Raw genomic sequence first — 25000 nt, 5'->3', positions numbered from 1 at the left:
GTAATGAAGAAGAAATTGACACAAGTGGGGGACAGTAATGAAGAAGGTGACTTAGTTAAAGCAGATGCACATTGTATACCACCTGTCTAAACGAATTGGCAAAAAATAGGTATCAAAAATCATCTTTGTCGGTTTTTGGTTTTGGCGTTTGTGGCGGGTGTCCTTGAATGGCAATTTGGAAATGCGGTCACGCTACCCATGACAAGATATTGCTCTTGTCAATGGTGTCAACTTCATACACATTCTGTAGCTTTCTGTGGATGTCCAACAGCCTGCACCCCTCCATTATCAAGAACTCAATGATGGCATGTTGCTTCTGCTTAGAATCCATTACCTGCACATAATGGACTTTCTGCTTAGTAAATACACCCTCTGTTGAAGTGGCGCCTCCATGGGCTAGGAATGTTATTGGTAGATCTTTGCCATAATAACTTTAAGATCTGTTTGCATTGGAATAACTAGAACAACTAGAAGAGTAACTATAGTGGAAGAGTTACTCTATCAACATGTAAAATTTGGACCACCTATTAGAATTAATAAAGTTATGTCCACTTTTGCATTACTTTTGGTACTGCCCTTGTATATTCCCCAACTTACTCAGTAATAATGAAAATGATTTTTAAAGTAGAACTATATGCAAAACCTTTTTTTTTCATCTTGGATTGAGCAAGGGAGGGGTATAACCCCTATCAGATTTTATTTTCACCATCTGTGTCCCATTGCAGAGATTTCCCTTCGCTTCCTGTCCCATAGCCAAACAGGAAGTGAGAGGAAATCCCTGCAAATAAAGGAAATTGCTTGGGGACCCCCAGGAACTAGGTGTCCCCCCATTGTGAGATTTCCCCTCTATTACATTTCTTGGGATAACCCAAAATTTGGGATTTTCTTCTACTTTCATTTGCAATGATAATGGTAAAGAGGACAAATAGAGAAGGGGAATCTACTAACGGGGGCACAGACTGCAATAAAAGCAGACAGGGGTTCTAATCTCTCTAGACTATTCAAAACTAAAAAAAAAAGTTCTGCCTTTAGTTTTACTTTAATATTTATGTTAAGAGCATCTGTCTTTAGTAGCCCATAGAAACAAACACAGTGAGAATTGGGAGGGTGTTCTGATTATTCAGAAGATGATTAGTGACCCCCTAAAAACATGGACATTCCCACCATCATGGAGGAGATGATGGCAGAACCTGAGCAGTTATCCCAGTCCTGGCAGTAATTTATACCGATGCCTTGGCTAAATTACCTCTTGGAAGATACAGTAAGCTGCCGATGAAGGGCTCTGACAGGGGGAGTAGTGAGGGGCTCTACAATTGGGGTGATGATTGGTTGAATTGCTGCTGGAGACTGATAGTGAGGCTTCTTTTTAATGCTTTTTGCCCCAGAACAGGGATACGACTGGGCACTATGGTGTAGCACTGATGAGGGCTTTAAAGAGTTGGGCTTCTTCAGTTTACTGCACAGAAGCTCTTCGGAAGATCAAGCGACCTTCCAGAAATAATAGAAGTAGTTTACGGTCAGTGTGTTAATGGCCGTTTTGTGTGTCTGGACTGGGGCCGATAGCATGTGTCTTTTTCAAAGTCCCAGTGGAATGAGGCCTAGGAGAAGAGAGCAGGGAAGTATAGATGTAAACAGAAAAGGTGGTGGTAGAGTTAGCAGCTCCACCACTGTGGAGGGTGGGGGGGGGGGGGTCATTCTGTGCTGTTGTAAATAATGTGATTGGATAACAATGAAGGGAACTTGGTTACAAAAGACCAAGAGAAGGCAAAGGTTTTGAATGCATTCTTTTCCTCAGTTTTCAGGAGGGAAAAAGGGGGATATTGTAACCAAGACTTAATAGCACGTCACAGAGTGCACCTTCATGGCTAACAGAAGACAGTATCAGAAATAGGCTTGAAAAACTTCACATAGGTCACCAGAACCAGATGGCTTACACCTGAGGTCCTTAAGGAGCTCAGTCAGGCAATAGCTAAACCATTTGTAGCGGAATGGACACAGAGTGTGGTTTGGATTGCTTCAAGGGGCATAGGGTGACCAAGAACCCCAGTTGGGTCTGCACTAATCAGACTTGCTGTACATCCATACTGGCCTTTCATGTTACCCCGGTTATCCTGGGTTCTATATGCGTGGTTTGTGTTGAAAGAGTGAGGGGCTCTTCCACTTGGGAGCATAATATTTCTGAACAATGTCCCTCAGGAAATATATAAAGATGAACGGTTTGACTTTTCAGACTGCTATAATATTGCAGGAGTGTCTCACAGACCCTTGCTAGATAGTGAGATGGGGTGGGGTTTGTTATTGTTAAGTACCTGTATTCCATTGTTCTATGGTTTGTTTGCCTTAAGATCAACTTTTTATGGGATGTATATGTGTATGTGGATTGGCTGCTAAGGGGGAGGGGGGATTGTCCCACAGTATATATCTCTTTGTGCCTGTTTCAATAAACATTCATTCTAGTTGACTCCCAGAACTGTGTGTCGTCCAGTTACTGGGGGGGATTTTGCCTTGGATATTTTAGTATTTCCTCAGCTTCAAGGATTATACAGTGGAGATACCTAGGCTGGGTATTGGAGCTCCGGTGCACCATTGTTTCTAATTTTTATGGACAGTGTACTGACTGGAATGGTACCAGCTGATTGGAGAAAAGCCAACGTAGTACCAATATTTAAAAAAGGGCAGAAATATATCCCTGGGAACTACAGGCCAGTCAGCCTAACATCAATAGTATGTAAGCTATTGGAGGCCAGTCAGCCTAACATCAATAGTATGTAAGCTATTGGAAGAGATGATAAAGGACCATATTCAAGATTTTGCTGATAAAAAAAACAGTATCATTAGCAGTAGTCAGCATGGATTCATGAAGGATCGTTCATACCAGACCAATCTATTATCATTCTTTGAGGAAGTGAACTGTCATTTAGATAAAGAAAGGCCGGTGGATGAAGTGTATCTGGATTTTGCGAAGGCATTTGATACAGTCCCCCCACAAACATTTACTTTACAAACTGAGGTCTTTTGGCATGGACCATTGGGTGAGTACCTGGACAGAAAACTGGCTACAGGGGCATGTCTAAAGGGTGGTATTAAATGGCGAATATGGATAAATAGCTCAATGTGAGTATTTGCAGATGATACAAAGCTAAATAGGGCAATAACTTCTGTGCAGGATGTGGAAACCTTACAGGGAGACCTAAATAAAATAATGAGGTGGGCAACTACATGGCAAATGAAGTTTATTGTTGAAAAATGTAAGGTGATGCATTTGGGTGCCAAAAATACGAACGCAAGTTACTCACTAAGGTGAGTACCTCTGGGGGAATCCAGGATGGAGAAGATCTGGGGGTCCTGGTAGATGACAAGCTACTGCAAGGAAAGCCAACAGACTACAAGCATGCATCAAAAAAAAGGATTTACTCAAGGGATAAATTGATAATTCTCCCACTCTACAAGACTCTGATCCGGCCACATCTGGAGTATGCCGCCCAGTTCTGGGCACCAGTCCTCAACAAGGATGTGCTGGAACTGGAAAGAGTCCAGAGAAGGGCAACAAAACTAATAAAAGGGACTGGAGGACCTCAGCTATGGGGAAAGACTAAAAGCATTGAACGTATTCTCTCTGGAGAGGAGACGCTTGCAAGGGGATATGATAGCAATCCACAAATATCTTACTGGTGACCCTAGCATAGGGAAAAAACGTTCAGTGAAAGGGAATTTAAAAAAAAAACACGTGGCCATTCACTGAAATTGAAAGAGAAGTGGTTTAACCATAATCATTGTAAAGGGTTCTTTACTGTTAGAGCATTAAGGATGTGGAATTCTCTTCCACAAGCAGTGGTATCAGAAGGGAGCATCGAGAGTTTAAAAAGAAAACTATTAGATGGGCATCTTAATGATCACAACATACAGGGGTGTACGTTTTAAAACACAGTCATTCACACCCACACAGGTTAAAGTGGAGTTCCACCCATTTTTGGAACTTTAGATCTATGTAATCCCCTTTAAAATGGCTTTTACCAATGGAAACTTTTTTTTTTTTTTTTGCTAGTAAATACCTTAATTTCGGCTTTATTCCTCCTCTCCTCACTTCCTGGTCCGATCGGCGATGACGTCATTCGGCGATCCGCAGTGTCTGCTGGGATGTATTCTATTCCAGAAATCTCGCAGTAGCTGTATCTGTACTGAGCCGTGCCTGCCCCGCCTCCGCCTCGCCTCCTCTAATTGAGTTGCATTGTATGAATGTATTAAGGCTGTTCTCTGCCCCGCCTCCGCCCCGCCTCCTCTCATTGAGTTGCATTGTATGAATGTATTAAGGCTGTTCTCTGCCCCGCCTCTGCCCCGCCTCCTCTCATTGATTTGTAAGAGGAGGCGGGGCGGAGGCGGGGCAGAGAACGGCCTTAATACATTCATACAATGCAACTCAATGAGAGGAGGCGGGGCGGAGGCGGGGCAGGCACGGCTCAGTACAGATACAGCTACTCCGAGATTTCTGGAATTGAATACATCCCAGCAGACACTGCGGATCGCCGAATGACGTCATCGCCAATCGGACCAGGAAGTGAGGAGAGGAGCAATAATGCTGAAATTAAGGTACTTACTAGCAAAAAAAAAAAAAAAAAGTTTCCATTGATAAAAGCCGTTTTAAAGGGGATTACATACAGCTATGTATTCCAACCTATTAAAAATGGGTGGAACTCCGCTTTAACCACTTACCACAAAGTGACGTAGGGCTACGTCAGCAGACTTTGCGGTGTTATACCGGGATGATGCCTCTAGCTAGAGGCACCATCCCGGTACCGTGGTTTACAGCCGACGGTCGGCTTTCCGTCGGTAACGACCAATGCGGCTCGGGAGCCGCTCGATCGTTACCCGGGTGAGCGGGAGGGGACGCCCCCCCCCTCCCGCTGCCTTCCGTGACTTTGCCCAGGCCTCCCGTCCCACCGGGAGCCCCGAGCACCCAACCGGTACGTCCGCCGGCTGGATGGAGTCCCGATCTAAGCCGGAAGCGGCTTTGATCGGGTCTCCGATGACGTAACCCGGAGGTGGCGTCCATGACGTCACTTCCGGGTTACTCTGCTGCAAAAGGCGGCAGATTTAAAAAACGGCTGTATGCAAAAACACAGTTTTCGGCGTTTTGCATACATGAAAGTGCAGTGGAGGGGGTTGGGGTCTTTTAGACCCTTGATCCTTCCATAAAGAGTACCTGTCACTGCATATTGGTGTCACAAGGGATGTTTACATTGCTTGTGACAGCAATAAAAGTGATCAGATTTTTTAATAAAAACCTGTAATAAAGTTAAAAAAAAAAAAAATAAATAGGAAAAAAAAAAAAAATTTTAGCTGGCCCCGTCACCGTTAGCTTGTGCACGAAAAAAAACGTATACGGAAGTCGAGCCACGAATGAAATGAAATCACTGTTCAAACCACACATGTGAGGTATCACCGCGATCGCCAGAGTGTGAGCAATAATAAAAAAAAAAGAGCTACACTCTAACTCTAAACTGGTAACCGTTAAAAAAATGTAAATTGTCCCCTATTGAGATTTCTATTGACCGTAGTTTGTCGCCATTCCACGGGTGTGCGCAATTTTAAACCGTAACATGTTGGGTATCTATTTACTCGGCGTGACATCTTTCACAATATACAAAAAAAACGGGCTAACTTTACTGTTTAGTATTTTTTAAATGCAGTGAAATGTGATTTTTTGTAATTTTTTTAAAAAAGAATGGCGTTTTAAAGACCGCTGCGCAATACCATGTGACAAAACATATTGCAATGACCGCCATTTTATTCTCCAATGTCTTTGCTAAAAAATATATATATATAATGTTTGGGGGTTCTAAGTAGCTTTTAACTTGTGAACAAAAAGTGTCCGAAATAGGGCTGGGGCTTAAGTGGTTAAACTTGGACGGGTGTCTTTTTTTTCAGCCTTACCAACTACATAACTTTGACAAGTTATTTATACCAATGCCTGAGCAATTCATCTCTTAGCAGCCCAACTACAGTAACCTGGTGATGATGGGCTTTGATATAGGGAGGGCAATGAGGGGCTTTGAAATAGGAGATTGGTTGAATGGCTGCCTGAGCCTGATAGTGATGCTCCTTTGTATTGCCATCTGCCCCTAGAGCCGGGATATGACTGGGCACTAGGGGGCAGCACTGATAAGGAATAAAACAGAGGGTAACAGGTAAAGGTGTGGAGGAGACAGGTACTCACTTGGGTCCGAAGCACATGCAGAGACTGGCCAGGTATCCGTTGGAGAGGGCGAAGACGATCATGATGCAGATGTACCAGGCGTCATGTGCCAGTAGAGTGGGCAGGTAATAGCGAGGTATGACATTACACAGCATGAAGAGAGGCCAGAAGATGAAACGGGCCGCCACCATGATGGGGAGCAATTTACTGTCCTTCCCGGGCTGCAGAAAACACACCATTATAAATCATAGACACGCCATGTCTGCTCTGTGCGTCAATGTGATCACCTAAAGAGAACCTGGCAGTTGTTTCAAGCTGCTACATTTTGTGTCCCTCTAATTCAGTTTAGTCATCTAATAAGAGGGTCTGATTAAATCTGCCCCCCCAGCCTTCCCTTCACTCTTGCACAGCTGTACAGGCTCCTAAATGGCTTACTCTGATTTAACTGCACACTGTGAGCTTCTCACAATGTGCATTAGAAGCTGCAGCATAGAGCCCCGCCTCATATTCTGGCTGGATATGTCCATTCAGCATCATCTATAGCCTTTTCCTCCCCAATGTGACTCCCTGGCCCACCACTTCCATTCATTGGATTGCAGTTCTTTCAATCATGGAGGGTCAGCATTATACAGTGGATATCAAAACTCTACACACCCCTGTTACAAAGTCAGGTTTCTGTGATGTAAAAAAATGAGACAAAGATAAATCATTCCAGAACTTTTTCTGCCTTTTAATGTGACCTATAAACTGTACAACACAGTTGAACCACAAACTTAAAATCTTTTAGGTGGATGGAAGTAAAAATAAAAAAATAAAGTAATATAGTTGCATAAGTGTGCACACCCTTAAACTAATACTTTGTTGAAGCACCTTTTGATTTTATGAGTCTTTCAGCATAACACATCTTGGCTTGGCAATATTTGCCCACTCTTCTTTTCAAAAACACTCCAAATCTGTCAGATTACGAGGGCATCTCCTGTGCACAGCCCTCTTCCGATCACCCCACAGATTTTCAATGGATTCAGGTCTGGGCTCTGGCTGGGCCATTCCAAAACTTGAATCTTCTTCTGGCTCGGCGATTCCTTTGTTGATTTGGATATATGCTTTGGGTCGTTGTCGTGCTGAAAGATGAAGTTCCTCTTTATGTTCAGTTTTCTAGCAGAAGTCTGAAGGTTTTGTGCCAATATTGACTGGTATTTGAAACTGTTCATAATTCCCTCTACCTTGACTAAGGCCCATTGTTCCATCTAAAGAAAAACAACCCCAAAGCACGACGCTGCCACCACCATGCTTCACAGTGGGTAAGGTGTTCTTTTGGTGATGTGCAGTGTTGTTTTTGCACCAAATATATCTTTTGGAATTCTGGCCAAAAATTTCAACCTTGGATTCATCAGACCAGAACACATTTTCCCACATGCTTTTGGGAGACGTCAGATGCGTTTTCTCAAAATTTAGCCGGGCTTGGATGTTTTTCTTGGTAAGAAAAGGCTTCCGTCTTGCCCCTCCCCCATAGCCAGTGGTGTATTTTGGTTTTGTGCTGCCCTAGGCAAGACTAAAATTGGGTGCCCCCCCCTCCCCACCTATGTAACTTTGCCCCACTCCTTTTTTAATGGATGTGGCTCCTTCCAAAATTGAAGGACTACAAGTCCCAGCATGAACCCCTGAGATCTCACGAGAGGGGGGGGTGAGTGAGTCGGGATGAGAGAGAGAGAGGGGGTTTAAGAGAGAGACAGAGAGAGAGAGACAAAGAGAGGGGGATGAGAGAGAGAGCGAGAGGGGATGAGAGAGAGAGAGAGAGAGAGAGGGGGGTGAAGAGGGAAGAGAGGTGAGAGAGAGGAGGGGTGAGAGAGGAGGGGTGAGAGAGAGAGGGGGGTGAGAGAGAGAGAGAGAGAGAGAGAGAGAGAGTGGGGGGTGAGAGAGGGGGGAATGAGAAAGGGAGCTCTAGCAACCAGTGGCCAATAGAGTCTCAGGTGGAGGGGGGAGGCTTCTTTGCTGCCCCCCTGAAAAGTGCCGCCCTAGGCCTGGGCCTTGTTGGCCTCACCCAAAATACAGCACTGCCCATAGCCCAGACATATGAAGAATACGGGAGATTGTTGTCACATGGACCACACAGCCAGTACTTCCCACATATTCCTGCAGCTCCTTTAATGTTGCTGTAGGCCTCTTGGCCTCCCTGACCAGTTTTCTCCTCGTCTTTTCATCAATGTTGGAGGGACGTCCAGTTCTTGGTGATGTCACTGTTGTGTCATATTTTCTCCACTTGATGAGGACGGTCTTCCCTTTGTTCCATGGTATATCTAATGTCTTGGAAAATCTTTAGTGTCTCCTGACTGATACATTTTAACAATGAGATCCCTCTGATGCTTTGGAAGCTCTCTGTGGACCATGGCTTTTGCTGTAGGATGCGACTAAAAAAATGTCAGGAAAGACCTACTAGAACAGCTGAACTTTATTTAAGGTTAATCAGAGGCACTTTAACCACTTGCCGGCCGCCTGCCGCATATATACGGCGGCAGGCTGGCTCGGCTGTGCGAATCGTCGCACCTGTACCGTGATCCGCGGGAGCGCTCTTGGGGGCGAGAGCGCTCCCGCTCCCACACTAGGCAGTGGGGAAGCCGATCCACGGGACCGGCGGCACCAATAGCCGCCTGACACCCGCAATCGCTCCCCGCTGAGAGAGAACAATGGTCAGCTGTTGTAAACACAGCCGACCGTTCTCTCTGAAATGATCACAGAGCGCCTGTGATCCTTCTATATAGGAACACAGGTCTCTGTGATCATTTCACAAGTCCCGCCCCCCACAGTTAGAAAACACCCCCTAGGCTCACAATTAACCCTTTGATCACTCCTGGTGTTAACCCCTTCCCTGCCAGTGTCATTATTACAGTAACAGTGCATATTTTTAGCACTGATTACTGTAGTAATGTCATTGGTCCCCCCAAAAGTGCCAAAAATGTCAGTTAGCGGTCCGATCTGTCCGCCGCAATGTCGCAGTCCCGCTAAAAATCGCCGCCATTACTAGTAAAAAATAAATAAAAATAACATAAATATTTTCCCTAGTTTGTAGACGCAATAACTTTTGCGCAAACCAATCAAAATACACTTTTTGGGATATTTTTTTTTTTTTTTAACAAAAATATGTAGCAGAATACAAATTGGCCTAAAATGATGAAAAAAATAGATTTTTAATTTTTTTTCTTCTGGGAATGTTATATAGCAGAATGTGAAAAATATTTTTTTTTTTTCAGAATTGTCGCTCTTTTTTTGTTTATAGCGCAAAAAATAAAAATCGCAGAGGTGATCAAATACCACCAAAAGAAAGCTCTGTTTGTGGGAAAAAAAATACATCAATTTTATTTAGGTACAGTGTTGCACAACCGCGCAATTGTCAGTTAAAATAACGCAGTCCTGAATCGCAAAAAATGGCCTGGTCATTAAGGGGGGTTCCAGTCCAGAACTGGTTGAACAATGGTGGCTGTGTACTGACTCCTATTTAACATGAGTTTAAATGTAATTGCTTCATTCTGAACAAAGCTACATCCACAGTTATAAGAATGAAATGATTTATCTTTGTAACATTGTTTTACATCACAGAAATCTGACATTTTAACAGGGGTGTGTAGACTTTTTATATCCATTGTATGTGGGCGTTACCTAGGGCAGTCTGCATGCATATACTGCCTAGGAATGCCCACTCCTCCAGACTATCCATCAAGGCATTGTGATCCTTACATAAGCCAGCCCATTTACAAGCAGACTGGGGGCTCTAAAGAGGAGTACTGGGTCAGGGTGCGGTGATGTTTTCAGGAAGCTATTTACAGCATACCTTCCACCAACCATGGTCTGCCTGCATTGCATAGAGAAGCATAGAGACACGGCGATGATGTCATTGGCTCTATAATAAGGTATGGAATGAAAACGGGAAAAGGTTTTGTTTAAAAATCATGCAGAAGTCCCCTATTTCTGCCTTCCTTCCTTTTATAAAAGGGGACCCCACCGCTCAAATCAGCACTTTAGCTGTTGGCTGCCATTGCCTGACCTACAAGCTGCACTATGGAGATTTCCCTGGAGGTTGGTGTCATACTCACCCACATGAACTTCGCTGTGAGGCTTCGTCCGGCCCAATCAAACACATTAAACATCAGAAAACAGGAGACTGGGATGAAGTACATTCCTATACACAGGAGATAAAGAATGATATTATTATACAGAATATAACCTGGAATCCCCCGCACACCTCTTCCTGCCCCTTCTAAGGACGCCATACTGCCAGAATTACTATTTAAGATGGAGTCACACAGGTAACCTATACAGAAGTTCACCTAGAGAACATAGGGGCAACGAGGGGTCTGACATAGGGGGTGATGAGGTGCTCAGATATGGGGGGGGTTGTGATAATGGGCTCAGAATTAGGGAGATAAGGGGCTCCCACATGGGGGGAGATGAGGGGTTCTAATATGGACATAGTGAAATTCTTCAACATTGGGGGTGATGAGGGGCTCTGATATTGGGGGGGGGGGGCAATGAGGGGATCTGACATGGAGAGCGATGAGGGGCTCTGATATTGGGGGGGGGCAATGAGGGGATCTGACATGTAGAGCGATGAGGGGCTCTGATATTGGGGGGGGGGGCAATGAGGGGATCTGACATGGAGAGCGATGAGGGGCTCTGATATTGGGGGGGGGGGGCAATGAGGGGATCTGACATGTAGAGCGATGAGGGGCTCTGATATTGGGGGGGCAATGAGGGGATTTGACATGGAGGGGCATTGAGGGGATCTGACATTTAGGAGCAAAGAGGGAATCTGACACTGGGGGGTGATAATGGGCTCAGAATTAGGGAGATAAGGGGCTCCCACATGGGGGGAGATGAGGGGTTCTAATATGGACATAGTGAAATTCTTCTACATTGGGGGTGATGAGGGGCTCCGACATAGGGAGGCAAGAAGTGGCTCCAATATGGGAAGCGATGAGGGGATCTGATATGGAGGGGCAATGAGGGGCTCCGACATAGGTAGGCAAGGAGTGGCTCTGACATGGAGAGCGATGAGGGGCTCTGATATTGGGGGGGGGGCAATGAGGGGATCTGACATGGAGAGCGATGAGGGGCTCTGATATTGGGGGGGCAATGAGGGGATCTGACATGTAGAGCGATGAGGGGCTCTGATATTGGGGGGGGGGGCAATGAGGGGATCTGACATGTAGAGCGATGAGGGGCTCTGATATTGGGGGGGGGGGCAATGAGGGGATCTGACATGTAGAGCGATGAGGGGCTCTGATATTGGGGGGGCATTGAAGGGATTTGACATGGAGAGGCATTGAGGGGATCTGACATTTAGGAGCAAAGAGGGAATCTGACACTGGGGGGTGATAATGGGCTCAGAATTAGGGAGATAAGGAGCTCCCACATGGGGGGAGATGAGGGGTTCTAATATGGACATAGTGAAATTCTTCAACATAGGGATGCAAGAAGTGGCTCCAACATGGGGAGCGATGAGGGGATCCAATATGGGGGGGGGGGTAAGAGGGGATCTGACATGGAGGGGCAATGAGGGGCCCTGACATAGGGAGGCATGGTATGGCTATGACATGGAGAGCAGTGAGGGGCTCGGATATGGGGGGGGGGGAGGGGCAACGAGGGGGATCTGACATAGGGGATGATGAAGTGCTCAGAATCGGGGAGATAAGGGGCTCCAACATAGGGGGAAGATGAGGGTCTCTAATAAGGATACAGTGAAATTCTCTGACATTGGGGGTGATGCAGGGTTCTGAGAAATGCGATGATGATAGAATACAACATGGAAGGCAGTCAAAAGCCCCAAATGGGGTTGTTTTTGTTTTGTTATCACTCTTAACTTTATGTTCTCAGATGATGAGGGGCTTTCACATGGTTGGAGAGCAGGTCCTCTGACATGGCGGTGTTGAGAGGCTCCAACATGGTGGACTATGGGGGGCTCCGACATGGGGGCTAATGAAGGGCTAAGATATGGGGGGGGGGGGGGGTGATAAAGAGCTCTAAGATGGGGCTGTTTTTCTTTTTGTTACGGCTTTTACATTGTATATATATATATATGTCTTTTAAGGCGATAAAGGGCTCTGACATCAGGGGTGATGAGGGGCTTCAACATGGTGGGGCAATAAATGGCTATGAAATGAGGGGTGATACGGAGTTTCAACATGAGAGGTGATAAGGGGATATAATATAGCAGGGCAATGAGTGGCTACTAAATTAGCGGTGATGAGGGGCTCCAACATGAGGGGTGATGAGGGCCCCAATATGAGGGGTGATGAGGGCCCCAATATGAGGGGTGATGAGGGCCCCAATATGAGGGGTGATGAGGGCCCCAACATGAGGGGTGATGAGGGCCCCAATATGAGGGGTGATGAGGGCCCCAATATGAGGGGTGATGAGGGCCCCAATATGAGGGGTGATGAGGGCCCCAACATGAAAGATGAGAGGCTACAAAATGTGTGTGTGTGGGGGGGGGGGGGGGGGCAATGAGGGGTGATGAAGGGGCTCTGACGTGGACATCGATGAGATGACATGAAGGGGCGATGAGGGGCAACATTATAGGGAATGATAGCATGAAAGCCTGCAAATGGAACAGCAAAGCCCTTCCAGAGAAGATATGGACCATAGAAAGACACGAAGACCCTGGTGTCCTCCTGCTCAGCGTTCATGAGATGAGCTCACCTGTCTGACATCATCTCTACTGACTACTGTCACCATTCATGAGACAATGTCACCCGCCTGCTTCCTCATATTTCAGTACTCACCCCATGCTGAATTGCCAGCAATGGTGGACTTCACATCAGCAGTGACCGCCGGGAAGATCCCAATAGTGACCGCGAACACCAGACAAACGGACAGGGCCAGCACCCAGATCTATGGCGAGATACAAGAGACATTACGGTATATACTTAAAGGAAGGTATTTAATGTTCTCTAATGGCCTTTATGTTCTCTTGTCCCTCCCACAGCCTAGTCACAGATTGGTCAGTGAAAGATGAAGCAGCAGACTAAGGAGCTCCCCTCTCTGTCACTCTGCTCCATCCTCCTGTCAGCATGCTACTTTTTAGCACATGAGCGCTGCTGCATCACAACTGATTTGCTCCCTTCTCTCTCTTCCAGTCGGTATCAGGACAATATCCCCCCGGAAAACATCCCCCTGGACATAATCCCCCTGGGACAACATCCCCCGGGCAATATCCCCCGGGACATAGGGTAAGGGTTAGAGGGGGTATATTGTCTAGGGGGATGTTGTCTCGGGGGGGATGTTGTCTCGGGGGGATATTGTCTCGGGGGGATATTGTCCGGGGGGGATGTTGTCCGGGGGGGATGTTGTCCGGGGGGGATGTTGTCCGGGGGGATGTTGTCTCGGGGGGATGTTGTCCCGGGGGGATGTTGTCCGGGGGGATGTTGTCTCGGGGGGATGTTGTCTCGGGGGGATATTGTCTTGGGGGGATGTTGTCTCGGGGGGATGTTGTCTCGGGGGGGATATTGTCTCGGGGGGGGGGGATATTGTCTCGGGGGGGGATATTGTCTCGGGGGGATATTGTCCGGGGGGATGTTGTCCCGGGGGGATATTGTCCAGGGAGGATATTGTCCGGGGGGATAATGTCCGGGGGGATGTTGTCGGGGGGATATTGTCTCGGGGGGGATGTTGTCTCGGAGGGGATGTTGTCCGGGGGGGATGTTGTCCGGGGGGATGTTGTCTCAGGGGGATGTTGTCTCGGGGGGATGTTGTCTCGGGGGGATGTTGTCTCGGGGGGATATTGTCTCGGGGGGGATATTGTCTCGGGGGGATGTTGTCTCGGGGGGATGTTGTCTCGGGGGATATTGTCTCGGGGGGATATTGTCTCGGGGGGATATTGTCTCGGGGGGATATTGTCTCGGGGGGACGTTGTCTCGGGGGGATATTGTCCTAGAATCCTCCCAGGCTGAGCTCTGCTATACAGGGACTGCAAGAGGCTGATGCCAAGTCACATGACCTTGATTGTATTCAAGTAATACATTTAACCTCCCTGGCGGTCTGATTATGTCAGTATTTTTAAATGTCAAAGCGGTACATTGTTTTGCATGGAAATCTGTTGTTTTATATTTGTAGGCCTGTAATTCTTAGGAAAAAAAAACAGTAAAAGTGAAGAACAATTATTATTATAATAATAAATATATATATTATATATAAATTAATAAATATATTTATTGTATATAAATGATTAATAAATAAATTAAATAAATTATTGAATTAAATTAATAAAATAAAATATTATTAAAAATAATAATAATTAATAAAAATAAAAGAAATAAAACAGTAAAAGTGCAGGCAGGGCACTGGACAATGCACTAGCGACAAAAAAAAAAAAAAAAAACGGAGGTGAAATGGTTTGATACAGTAATGTAATCCTAACAGATTACAATGTATCATGTCATGTTTTGTGTACTTTTTTGAATTTCCCGCCTGGTTCCACCCCCCCTGCGTCGCAGCACTCGCAGGGAAGGGAACCCAGAAGATGGACACCGGTGTTCTATCAGAATAGCGCTACCTATCAGATTCTGCAATCGGAAGTGACGTTCAGACGAGAAAAACTTACTGCGCATGCGCCATGCCTTCCAACATGGCCGCTATGCGTTCCAATAGGTTTCCTAATGTGACAGAACATGAAGCAGCGGCGGACATCTTCTTACACCCACACAAGTAATTTTACATTTATTTTAGCAGTAAACTCACCTTATAGACTGAATAACAGTATTACATTTATATTATTATTCTAATATAGTAAATATAGCGAGAAACCTGAAGGCAGAAGGTGGCGACGGCCATCTTGGTACACCCCGCACTGCTCAGCGACGAACTGATTATATAGTGAAATAGACTTTCACTCGGTCGCGGTGAAATAGTCTATTTTAGTATATAAGGTGAGTTTACTGCTTAAATCAGTCTGAAATTCAAGAGTTGCGTGGGTGTAAGAAGATGTCCACCGCTGCTTCGTGTTCTGTCACATTAGGAAAGCTATTGGAACGCATAGCAGCCATGTTGGAACGCATAGCGCATGCGCAGTAAGTTTTCTCGTACCAATGTCAGTTCCGGTTGCAGAATCTGATAGGTAGCGCTATTCTGATAGAACACCGGCATCGACAGGAGGACATCGGGGGATCGTAGGGACAAGTTAAGTTTCACTACAGGGTAACCCAGAGTGGGGCTCGGGGGTTACCGCTTTTGGTACTGAAAATTAACCCCCCAAGCCACACTAAGGGCTCTTTCACACATATAGTCCGTCAAACGGACTCCGCTTTTCTCATCGGGGGATCAATCCGCGGATCCCCTGCTGAGCAGAAGGATGACAGCTGTATCTCCGCGCTGTGTGCGGAGACACAGCTGTCAGTTTCCCATGCATCTCTATGGGGGAAATTGGATGGGAACGGACCGTCGGTCCGATCCGCTGGACGGATGGAAAATAGGGTTTCCATCCGTCCAGGTTTGACGTATCGGATCGGATGTCAGCGGACATGTCTCCGCTGACATCCGATGCCCCATAGGAATGCATGGGGGGACCATTCAGATCCGCCGAAAAAAACGAACAGGCGGATGGATCTGAACCGTCCGCCTGTGTGAAAGGGGCCTTAGGATTACCGCCAGGGAGGTTAACGATGTATTCAGAAAAAGAAAACGAAAGCACTCTGTGGCTAATTATCCCGGTACACTCAGGTCTGGAAAAATACCAGAATGCAGACCCCAGTGCCTGAAAGTCACATTCCAGGCGAGCTCCGCACCTGTCCAGCCCAGCAGAGTAAAGCCTCCAAAGTCATTGCTGAGAAGCCGCTGATCTGAATAATAATCTTGATTGAAGAAAAAAAAAAAAAATAGCTAGCAAAACCAGGTTGGAGCAAAAAAAAAAAAAGAGAACCATCCCCCTAGGACACTAGCAAAAAACAGAGACATGCTGGGAGTAGGAGGGGTTATACCAAGCTGGTCTCTTTTTCTTGTTTGCCAGTGTCCAGTCCGCCTGTAGGTGGCAATATAACCCAACAGTTACTGAATTCCTGTGCCCCTTAAAGCGGTAGTAAACCGCTGTGCTTTTTTTTTTTGTACCCTGAAAGTTAATATCATAACGTGCTAGTATGCACTGCATACTAGCACATTATATTAACGGGTTGCCGCCCGCCCGCCGCAGTTATACTGCAGCAGGCAGCCGCTCCTGCGCAAACCAACGAAGGTATACTTGGGTCGTGCGCCTGCAGCTGTGGCGCACGCTCCTGCCCCTGCTCGTCAGCGGGGACTGGGATGCACGGGGCTGGCGGCCACGATCTCTGCCTGACACCCGCGATCGCTCCCCGCTGAGAGAGAAGAACGGTCAGCTATTGTAAACACATCTGACCGTTCTTCTCCCTGGAATGATCACAGAGCTCCTGTGATCCTTCTATTTAGGATCACATGTCTCTATGATCATTTCACAAGTCACACCCCCCCCCCCCCACAGTTAGAAACACGCTCCTAGGTACACATTTAACCCCTTGATCACCCTTAGTGTTAACCCCTTCCCTGCCAGTGTCATTATTACAGTAACAGTGCATATTTTTAGCACCGATTACTGTAGTAATGTTACTGGTCCCCCCGAAAGTGTCAAAAATGTCAGTTAGGGGTCCGATCTGTCTGCCGCAATGTCGCAGTCCCGCAAAAAATCGCAGATCGCCGCCATTACTAGTAAAAAAAAAAAAAAAAAAAACAATAAAAATGACATAAATCTTCTCTGTAGTTAGTAGACGCGATAACTTTTGCGCAAACCAATCAAAATACTTATTGGGATTTTTTTTTTTTTTTTTACAAAAAATATTTGCCTAAAATGTTAAAAAAAATTTGATTTTAAAATGTATTTTTTTTGGGAATGTTATATCGCAGAATGTGAAAAATATTGTTTTTTTTTTTTTCCAGAATTGTTGCTCTTTTTTTGTTTATAGCGCAAAAAAATTAAATTGCACAGGTGATCAAATACCACCAAAAGAAAGCTCTATTTATGGAGGGAAAAAAAAAGGACATCAATTTTATTTAGGTACAGCGTTGCATGACCGCACAATCGTCCGTTAAAGTCACGCAGTGCCGAATCGCAAAATATGGCCTAGTCATTAAGGGGGCAAATCCTTCCGGTCCAGAAGTGGTTAAACTTACCTGAAAACGAAGCCCTTCCAGCACTGCGCTGTCACCACTGCAGGCGCTCCCATCTTTACCTGGTCTTCTGGGTGAAGGTGGGAGCCGCCATTTACGGCAAAGGACTCTAAAGGTACGTCCCGGGTGGCTGTTCCTGCAGAGCGCATGCGCCGGTGATGTCATTGTCAGAATATACAGTAAATATCTTCTATACGGTGCAAGTTTAAGAAATATTTACAGTACCTATAGGTAAAAGTCAGAGATGGATTTTACTCCCACTTTAATGTGTCTTTGAAACGATTTCTTTGATGGTAGATAAAATAGCCATGAAGGGGTTTTTCTTATGCTAAGAAGCAGCTATAAGTGCCGGTTCACACTGTTCCGACTTGTCAGGTGACCAAGTAGCGGACCGTGCTGTGCAATTGGAACCGTTCTAATAGGAGCGACTCAAGTTGCTCCGACTTAGAAAAAGGTTTCTGCACTACTTCGGGGCAACATCGGAGCGACTTGCATTGACTTCCATTATGTGAAGTCGTTGCAAGCCGCGCCGAAGTCGCGGTGCACGGGTGACGGCATAACTCGCTCGAAGTCATGTCGCCCCAGTGTGAACCGACACTAAAACCTCATGTGTAGTGACACCCCCCCCTTACTGTGGCTCACTGTGATAGGAATTTATCATTCGGGTCAGATTGGTGACCACCACACAAGGACAAACCTTCTTCAGGATGTTGATGATGGATGGTTTCCCTTGTTCGCCCTTATTCCCTCCAGCTTCTGTTACAGGGTCACCTATAGAGGATACAAACCAATCACATTATGGATTCCTACATAGGGTACAACTGAGCACACCCCACCCCCAAGAGGTGTCACTAAAGACCAGATTCTCTCTAGGAGGGGTAGACAGGTGCCAGCTATACATGCGGGATAAAAGGAGAGAGAATCTGTGTTTTGTACAACCAGAGCCTTCTTTACACTCTCTAAGCCAGGCATCTCCAAACTTTCCAAAAAAAAAAAAAACTGCCAAGTTTACTGCCTGTCAGGTTAGACTGTGCCCAGGGGGAGTAGAAAATCCCCTAATATCAGTAGGAGTAAGCGATGCCCCCTAGTCGGAGGAATGGTGCCCTATCCTTGGTGTCAGTGGAAGGAATAGTGCCCCAAGGGCTGGGGAAAGGCAGGCAGAGGACCGCATCTGGCCCCTGGGCTACAGCTTAGAGACCACTGCTCTAAACCATCCATCCTAGGGTTCTTCTAGGACACATATGACAAACACAAGGCCTGCAGGCCGAATCCAGCCCCCCAGGTCCTTTCATGTGGCCCTCACACCTCTCCTGCAGCTGCAGCACTCCCCTCATCTCCACCACTCCCTGTCTCAGCAGAGAGAAGGACAGAACTTCTCCTTCAGATCCTGCTCCTCTCTGTGCAGCTGCAGCACTCCCCTCATCTCAACCACCCCCTGTCTCATCAGAGAGAAAGACAGAACTCCTCCTTGAGATCCTGCTCCTCTCTGTGCAGCTGCAGCACTCCCCTCATCTCAACCACTACCTGTCTCATCAGAGAAAGACAGAACTCCTCCTTCAGATCCTGCTCCTCTCTGTGCAGCTGCAGCACTCCCCTCATCTCAACCACTCCCTGTCTCATCAGAGAGAAAGACAGAACTCCTCCTTCAGATCCTGCTCCTCTCTGTGCAGCTGCAGCACTCCCCTCATCTCAACCACTACCTGTCTCATCAGAGAAAGACAGAACTTCTCCTTCAGATCCTGCTCCTCTCTGTGCAGCTACAGCACTCCCCTCATCTCAACCACCCCCTGTCTCATCAGAGAGAAAGACAGAACTCCTCCTTCAGATCCTGCTCCTCTCTGTGCAGCTGCAGCACTCCCCTCATCTCCACCACTCCCTGTCTCATCAGAGAGAAAGACAGAACTCCTCCTTCAGATCCTGCTCCTCTCTGTGCAGCTGCAGCACTCCCCTCATCTCAACCACTCCCTGTCTCATCAGAGAGAAAGACAGAACTCCTCCTTCAGATCCTGCTCCTCTCTGTGCAGCTGCAGCACTCCCCTCATCTCAACCACTCCCTGTCTCAGTAGTCACAGCAAAGAGAAGGACAGATCGCCTCCTTCAGATCCTGCTCCTCTCTGTGCAGCTGCAGCACCACCTCTCGTCTCAGCATTCAGAAAACTCCAGCACCTCCTCTGGTCTTCCTCCAGACCCTGCACTTTATGGTTCCCAGCTCTGCCCCCACTGTGATGTAAGCAAGGGTGGGTGGCCCTTGACTTCTGATGATGGAGGGGGGGCTCTTGGCATCTGATGTGGGGGGGGGGGGGGGTGGTGCTCTGGACATCTAGTCTTACAGACACAGCCGGCCCTTTGAGGGTGACCATATTGCTGATGTGGCCCACACTAAAATCGAGTTTGACACTCCTGCTCTAGAGGTTGCTAGAACTGTTGCTGATTGACCCCCCAATAGAATGATGCCTGGGTCCAACGCCACTTGGTAAATCTTTTCAACTGGCCATAATGGAGTATTATTCCCACTGACCCCCCATGAATTCATTTTAGCAAAGGGTTCCGTGAGACCTGAAAATAACTTTAAGGGGTTCTCTGGGATAAAAAGGTTACTTTGGATAACAAAGACTTTTCCTGTCCTCACCCCTTTTATTGCCTTCCCTTTAATCACCCCTCCATAGTGCAATGGCTGGACATCAATAAAGCAGCTGCTGTGACTTGTAGTACATTGGCAGTTAGGGTGGTGGAGCCTGTCTATGTTTGGGGTGATTTATCTTTCCTGCCGGGGAAGGGGGCACGATCATAATATGTATAGAATGTAGCACAATAAAAACGTATATAACTATAAACAGTGGGGAAAATAATTATTTGAACCCCCTGCAGACTTTGCAAGTTTGCCCACTTACAAAGAAATAAAGGGTGTAGAATTGTTATCATAGGTGTATTTTATATGATGGAGACAGAATATCAACTAAAAATCTAGAAAAAACACATGATACAAATGTTATAAATGGAGTTGCAGTTCAGTGAGTAAAATAAACGGGGCTTTTTTTTCAGCGGGAACGCGGGGGAACGCAGTTCCGGCACCTCCAGCACTGAATGTATGTATTGGCAAGGGGTGCTGGGCTTTGCTACGGGTGTCTTTTGATGCTGGCTGGTGGGGGGATCTATTGTTGCTGGAGGTGATATATTTTTGCGGGGGGGGGGATTATTGTTGCCGGGGAGGTCTACTGTTGCTCCTGGGGGGCCTATTGTCTCCGGAAGGGATCTATTTTTACAGAGGGGGTCTCTGCTGCTGGGGTTGGTCGTATGTTGCTTGGGGGGAGGGGGTCAGTTGTTGCTGAGAGGGATTTACTGTTGAGGGAACCTTCTATTGTAAATGGCTGCTGGAGGGTCTATTGATGCTGTCTGTGGGGAGATCGGTTGTTGCTGCTGAGGGTCTATTGTTGTCTGGGGGTATTTTGTTGTGGCTGGTCCATTGTTGCTGGTGGGATCTACTGTTTCTGCGGGGTCCTTTGTTGTTGTTTTACTGCTTTTCTTGTTATCATTAACAAATCCCATACAAATTACTTAGTACCACAAATGATAATTGGTTCTGTATTCTCTAAAAGGGGCAGTACTGGGAGGTGGGTAGAGGGTGGAACCTAGGAACGGTGCTCGGGGGTAGGTAGGGGGTGGAGACAAGGGGTAACCTCGAAAGTGGGAGTTCCTGCACCTATTCTCTGAGAAAAAAAGCCCTGAAAATAAGTATTTGATCCCCCATTCTGTGGTCAGATGAGACCAAAATTGAGCTCTTTGGCTTTAACTCGACTCACCAAGAAAAATGCTGACTATGACCCTAAGAACTCCATCCCTACAGCCAAGCACGGAGGTGGAAACCTGAGGCTTTGGGGATGTTTCTATGCTAAAGGTAAAGGCCGACTTTGCCGCATTGAGGGACCAATGGACGGGGCCATGTATTGTAAAATCTTGGATGAGAACCTTCTTCCCTCAGCCAGAACACTGAAGATAGGTCATGGATGGGTCTTCCAGCATGACAATGACCCAAAACATACCGCCAAGGCAACAAAGGAGTGGCTCAAGAAGAAGTGCATTGGGGTCATGGAGTGGCCTAGCCAGTCTCCAGACCTTAATCCTATAGAAAATATATGGAGGGAGCTGAAACTTCGAGTTGTCAAGCGACTGCCAAGAGACCTTAAAGATTTAGAGAACATCTGTAAAGAAGAGAGGACCAAAATCCCTCCTGAGATGTGTGCAAACCTGGTCACCAACTACAAGAAACATCTTACCTCTGTGATTGCCAACAAGGGTTTCTCCACCAACTACTAAGTCATGTCTTGCTTGGGGATCAAATACTTATTTTACTCACTGAACTGCAACTCAATAACATTTGTATCATGTGTTTTTTTCTGGATTTTTGGTTATTATTCTGTCTCTTTCATTTAAAATACACCTATGATAAAATTATACACCCGCCATTTCTTGGTAAATGGGCAAACTTACACAATCTGCAGGGGATCAAATGATTATTTTCCCCTCTGTATATCTATATATGTACAATGTTATATACAGTACTGTGCAAAAGTTTTAGGCAGGTGTGAAGAAATGCTGTTCTCCTAGATGTACATAGAACAAACCTACCTGCCGAGCAGAGGCGTAACTAGAACCTTCAGGGCCCCGATGCAAGAAACCATAAAGGGCCCCCCGGACCCCTGGCCAAGGCCCTCCCCACTTTGGTGGAATGCCAGGGCCCGGTCGCAAGTGTCAACTTTGCGATCCTGGAAGTTCACCCACTGGTGTCAGTAGTTTTTATTTTTTGGTATTTTAATTGTATTATTTTTTATTTTATTTTTTTCCAACGTCACTGACTATGACTCTGTCCATTCAGAAAAGGAAGGAGCTGGTAAATTACATATTTACTGACCCCTTCCTGGTTCTCTATTGTGACACATCCCCTGCAGCAGCCGGCAGGAGAAGGTAGGAAGCACAGTGGAGGGGGGTTGCAGGGGAGCACACAGGGGCCCAGAGACAGCAGAACACAAGTGAACTGGATAGGAGGAGTGGAGGGGGCAGCATACAGAGGAACCAATCTCCTCCATATACCTCCTGCAGCTACAGGAGGAAAAAGGAGGACTGTGATTTCACTACATGCTGCCCCCCGCCGCCCCTCCTATCAAGGTGTTCAGGGGAGCTGCATGGGCCCCCTGGAGCATGGGGCCCAGTTGCAATTGCAACCCCAGAAACCCCTATAGTTACGCCCCTGCTGCCGAGTTTCTTCAACTACTGTGTGCAATTCTACCTAGAAGAACTGATACTGTTTTGAAGGCAAAGGGCGGTCACACTAAATATGGATTCGATTTGGATTTCCCTTCTCTTCATTTACTTTCAATTTTGTTAACCACTTCAATACCGGGCACTTCCCTCCCTTCCTGCCCAGGCCAATTTTCCCCTTTTAACGCTGTTGCATTTTGAATGACAATTGCGCGGTCATGCAACACTGTACCTACACCAAATTTATGTAATTTTCCCCCCACAAATAGAGCTTTCTTTTGGTGGTATTTGATCATCTGTGGGTTTTTTCCTTTTTGCTAAACAAATAAAAAAAGTCCGAAAAGTTTGAAAAAAAAAAAAAAGTTTTTTTGTTTAGGTTATACAATTTTGTAAATAAATACGTTTTTTCCTGCACTGATGACCACTGATGAGACTGCACTGACAGGCACTGATGAGGAGGCACTGATGGGGTGGCACTGATGGGGTGGCACTGATGGGGTGGCACTGATAGGCGGCACTGATATGCGGCACTGATATGTGGCACTGATAGGTAGCACAGATATGCAGCATTGGTGGGCACTGATAGGCAGCATTGATGGACACTGATAGGTGGCACTGATGGGCACTAATGGGCACTGATAGGCGGCACTGGTGGGCACTGATGGAGCGACACTGATCGGCACTGATGGGCGGCACTGATGGGCACTAATGGGCACTGATAGGCGGCACTAGTGGGCAATAATGGGCACTGGTGGGCGACACTAAAGGATGGCAATGATGGGCACTTGTGGGCAGCACTGATAGGGAGGACACTGGCGGGCAGCACTGATGGGGAGGGCAATGGGGGGCTCCCTGAGCCCTGATTGCCATCCCTGGTGGCCATAGTGGGCGTCCCTGGGGTCATGGTGGGCATCCCTGGGGTCATAGTGGGCATCCCTGGTGGATCTAGTGGCATCCCCCCCCCCCGAGGGTCTGCACTGGTAATCAATGATCTGATTACCAGTGCCGACCCCCCCCCCCCCCTGTCAGGGGAGCCGCCGATCGGCGCTCCTTTACTCGTGCCTGTCCGGCACGAACTAAGGAAAGCCGATCAACGGCTGTTCCTATTTACTATGTGACCAGCCGTGATTGGACACGGCTGATCACATGGTAAAGAGCCTCCGTCAGAGGCTCTTTACCGAGATCGGAGATGCAGGGTGTCAGGCTGACACCTCGCATCACCGATCGCCGCTCTGCGCGCCCCCGGGGGGCGCCCAGAGCTGTGTTATCCTGCCGCCATCATATGACGTCCGGTCAGGATAACACAACCACATTCCCGCCGTCATTCTGTTATAGGGCGGGCGGGAAGTGGTTAATTGATAAAAAATAAACTATGAACATTTCTATTTCAGAAAGCATTCTTCATTTACACCTGCCTAAAACTTTTGCACAGTACTGTAAATTAAAAAAACAAAAACCCTGTGATCTACACAAATACAATAGATCACGGCTCAAGCAGACAGACGCACAGCAATGGACCCCACGCACCTTTTAGCAAATCTTTCTTCAGCTCCATCGCATCAGTGCCATTACTGGCCGTGTTGTTCAGGTTCTCACTGGTGTAGTAGCGATAGAATTCCTGAAAATCACAGAGATAGGCATCACTAGAGTTGGTGTCACCTGGTGCGGTAAAACATGGTGTCACCCCTCCCCCCAAGGCGATTTTTATTTATTGTGCTATAAACAAAAAAAGAACCACAATTTTGGGGGGAAAAAAAAAACAATATTTTTTTTGTTTTCTGCTATAAAACATTCCCAAAAAAAAACAATTTTGGGGAAAAAAAAATTAAAATATTTTTTGTTTTCTGCTATAAAACATCCCCAAAAAAAAACAATTTTGGGGAAAAAAAAATTAAAATATTTTTTGTTTTCTGCTATAAAACATCCCCAAAAAAAAACACAATTTTGGAAAAAAAAAATATATTTTTTGTTTTCTGCTATAAAACATTCCCAAAAAAAAAAATATATGAAAATTGTTTTACATTTTTTTTTCATCAATTTAGGCCAATTTGTATTCTGCTACATATTTTTGGTAAAAAAAAATCCTAATAAGTGTATATTGATTGGTTTACGCCAAAGTTATCTTGTTTACAAACTATGGGATAGATTTATGGAATTTTTATTTATTTATTTCTTACTAGTAATGGCGGCGATCAGCGATTTTTTAGCGGGACTGCGACACTGCGGCGGACAAATCTAAATGACACTTTTTGGGGGCCAGTGACAGCAATCAGTGCTAAAGATATGCACTGTTACTGTATAAATGAGGTAAAAAATGGTAAAAAGGCGCTGGTATCCCTGAATATAAAATATGTAACAATTTTTTATCTAGCTTGTATTGCATCTTGC

General features: G+C 46.3%; 1 protein-coding gene across 1 annotated transcript in view; it reads right to left on the bottom strand.

Annotated features, from left to right (window-relative positions):
* Positions 1–25000, bottom strand: part of SLC29A1 (solute carrier family 29 member 1 (Augustine blood group)) — a 61116-nt gene that overhangs the window by 3933 nt on the left and 32183 nt on the right. The window contains exons 8-12 of the mRNA XM_082251665.1: positions 24140–24230; positions 18054–18127; positions 12970–13078; positions 10282–10367; positions 6215–6414 (exon numbers count right to left, since the gene is read on the bottom strand). Of these exons, the coding sequence (XP_082107791.1) occupies positions 6215–6414; positions 10282–10367; positions 12970–13078; positions 18054–18127; positions 24140–24230 (560 nt within the window). The remainder of the gene's footprint in view (positions 1–6214; positions 6415–10281; positions 10368–12969; positions 13079–18053; positions 18128–24139; positions 24231–25000) is intronic.

Source organism: Pelophylax lessonae (assembly GCF_965119305.1).
Source record: "Pelophylax lessonae genome assembly, chromosome: 3".
In the NCBI taxonomy this organism is placed as follows: domain Eukaryota; kingdom Metazoa; phylum Chordata; class Amphibia; order Anura; family Ranidae; genus Pelophylax; species Pelophylax lessonae.
Note: the sequence above shows the minus strand (reverse complement) of the source record. Positions and strands in the feature narration are given on the sequence as shown.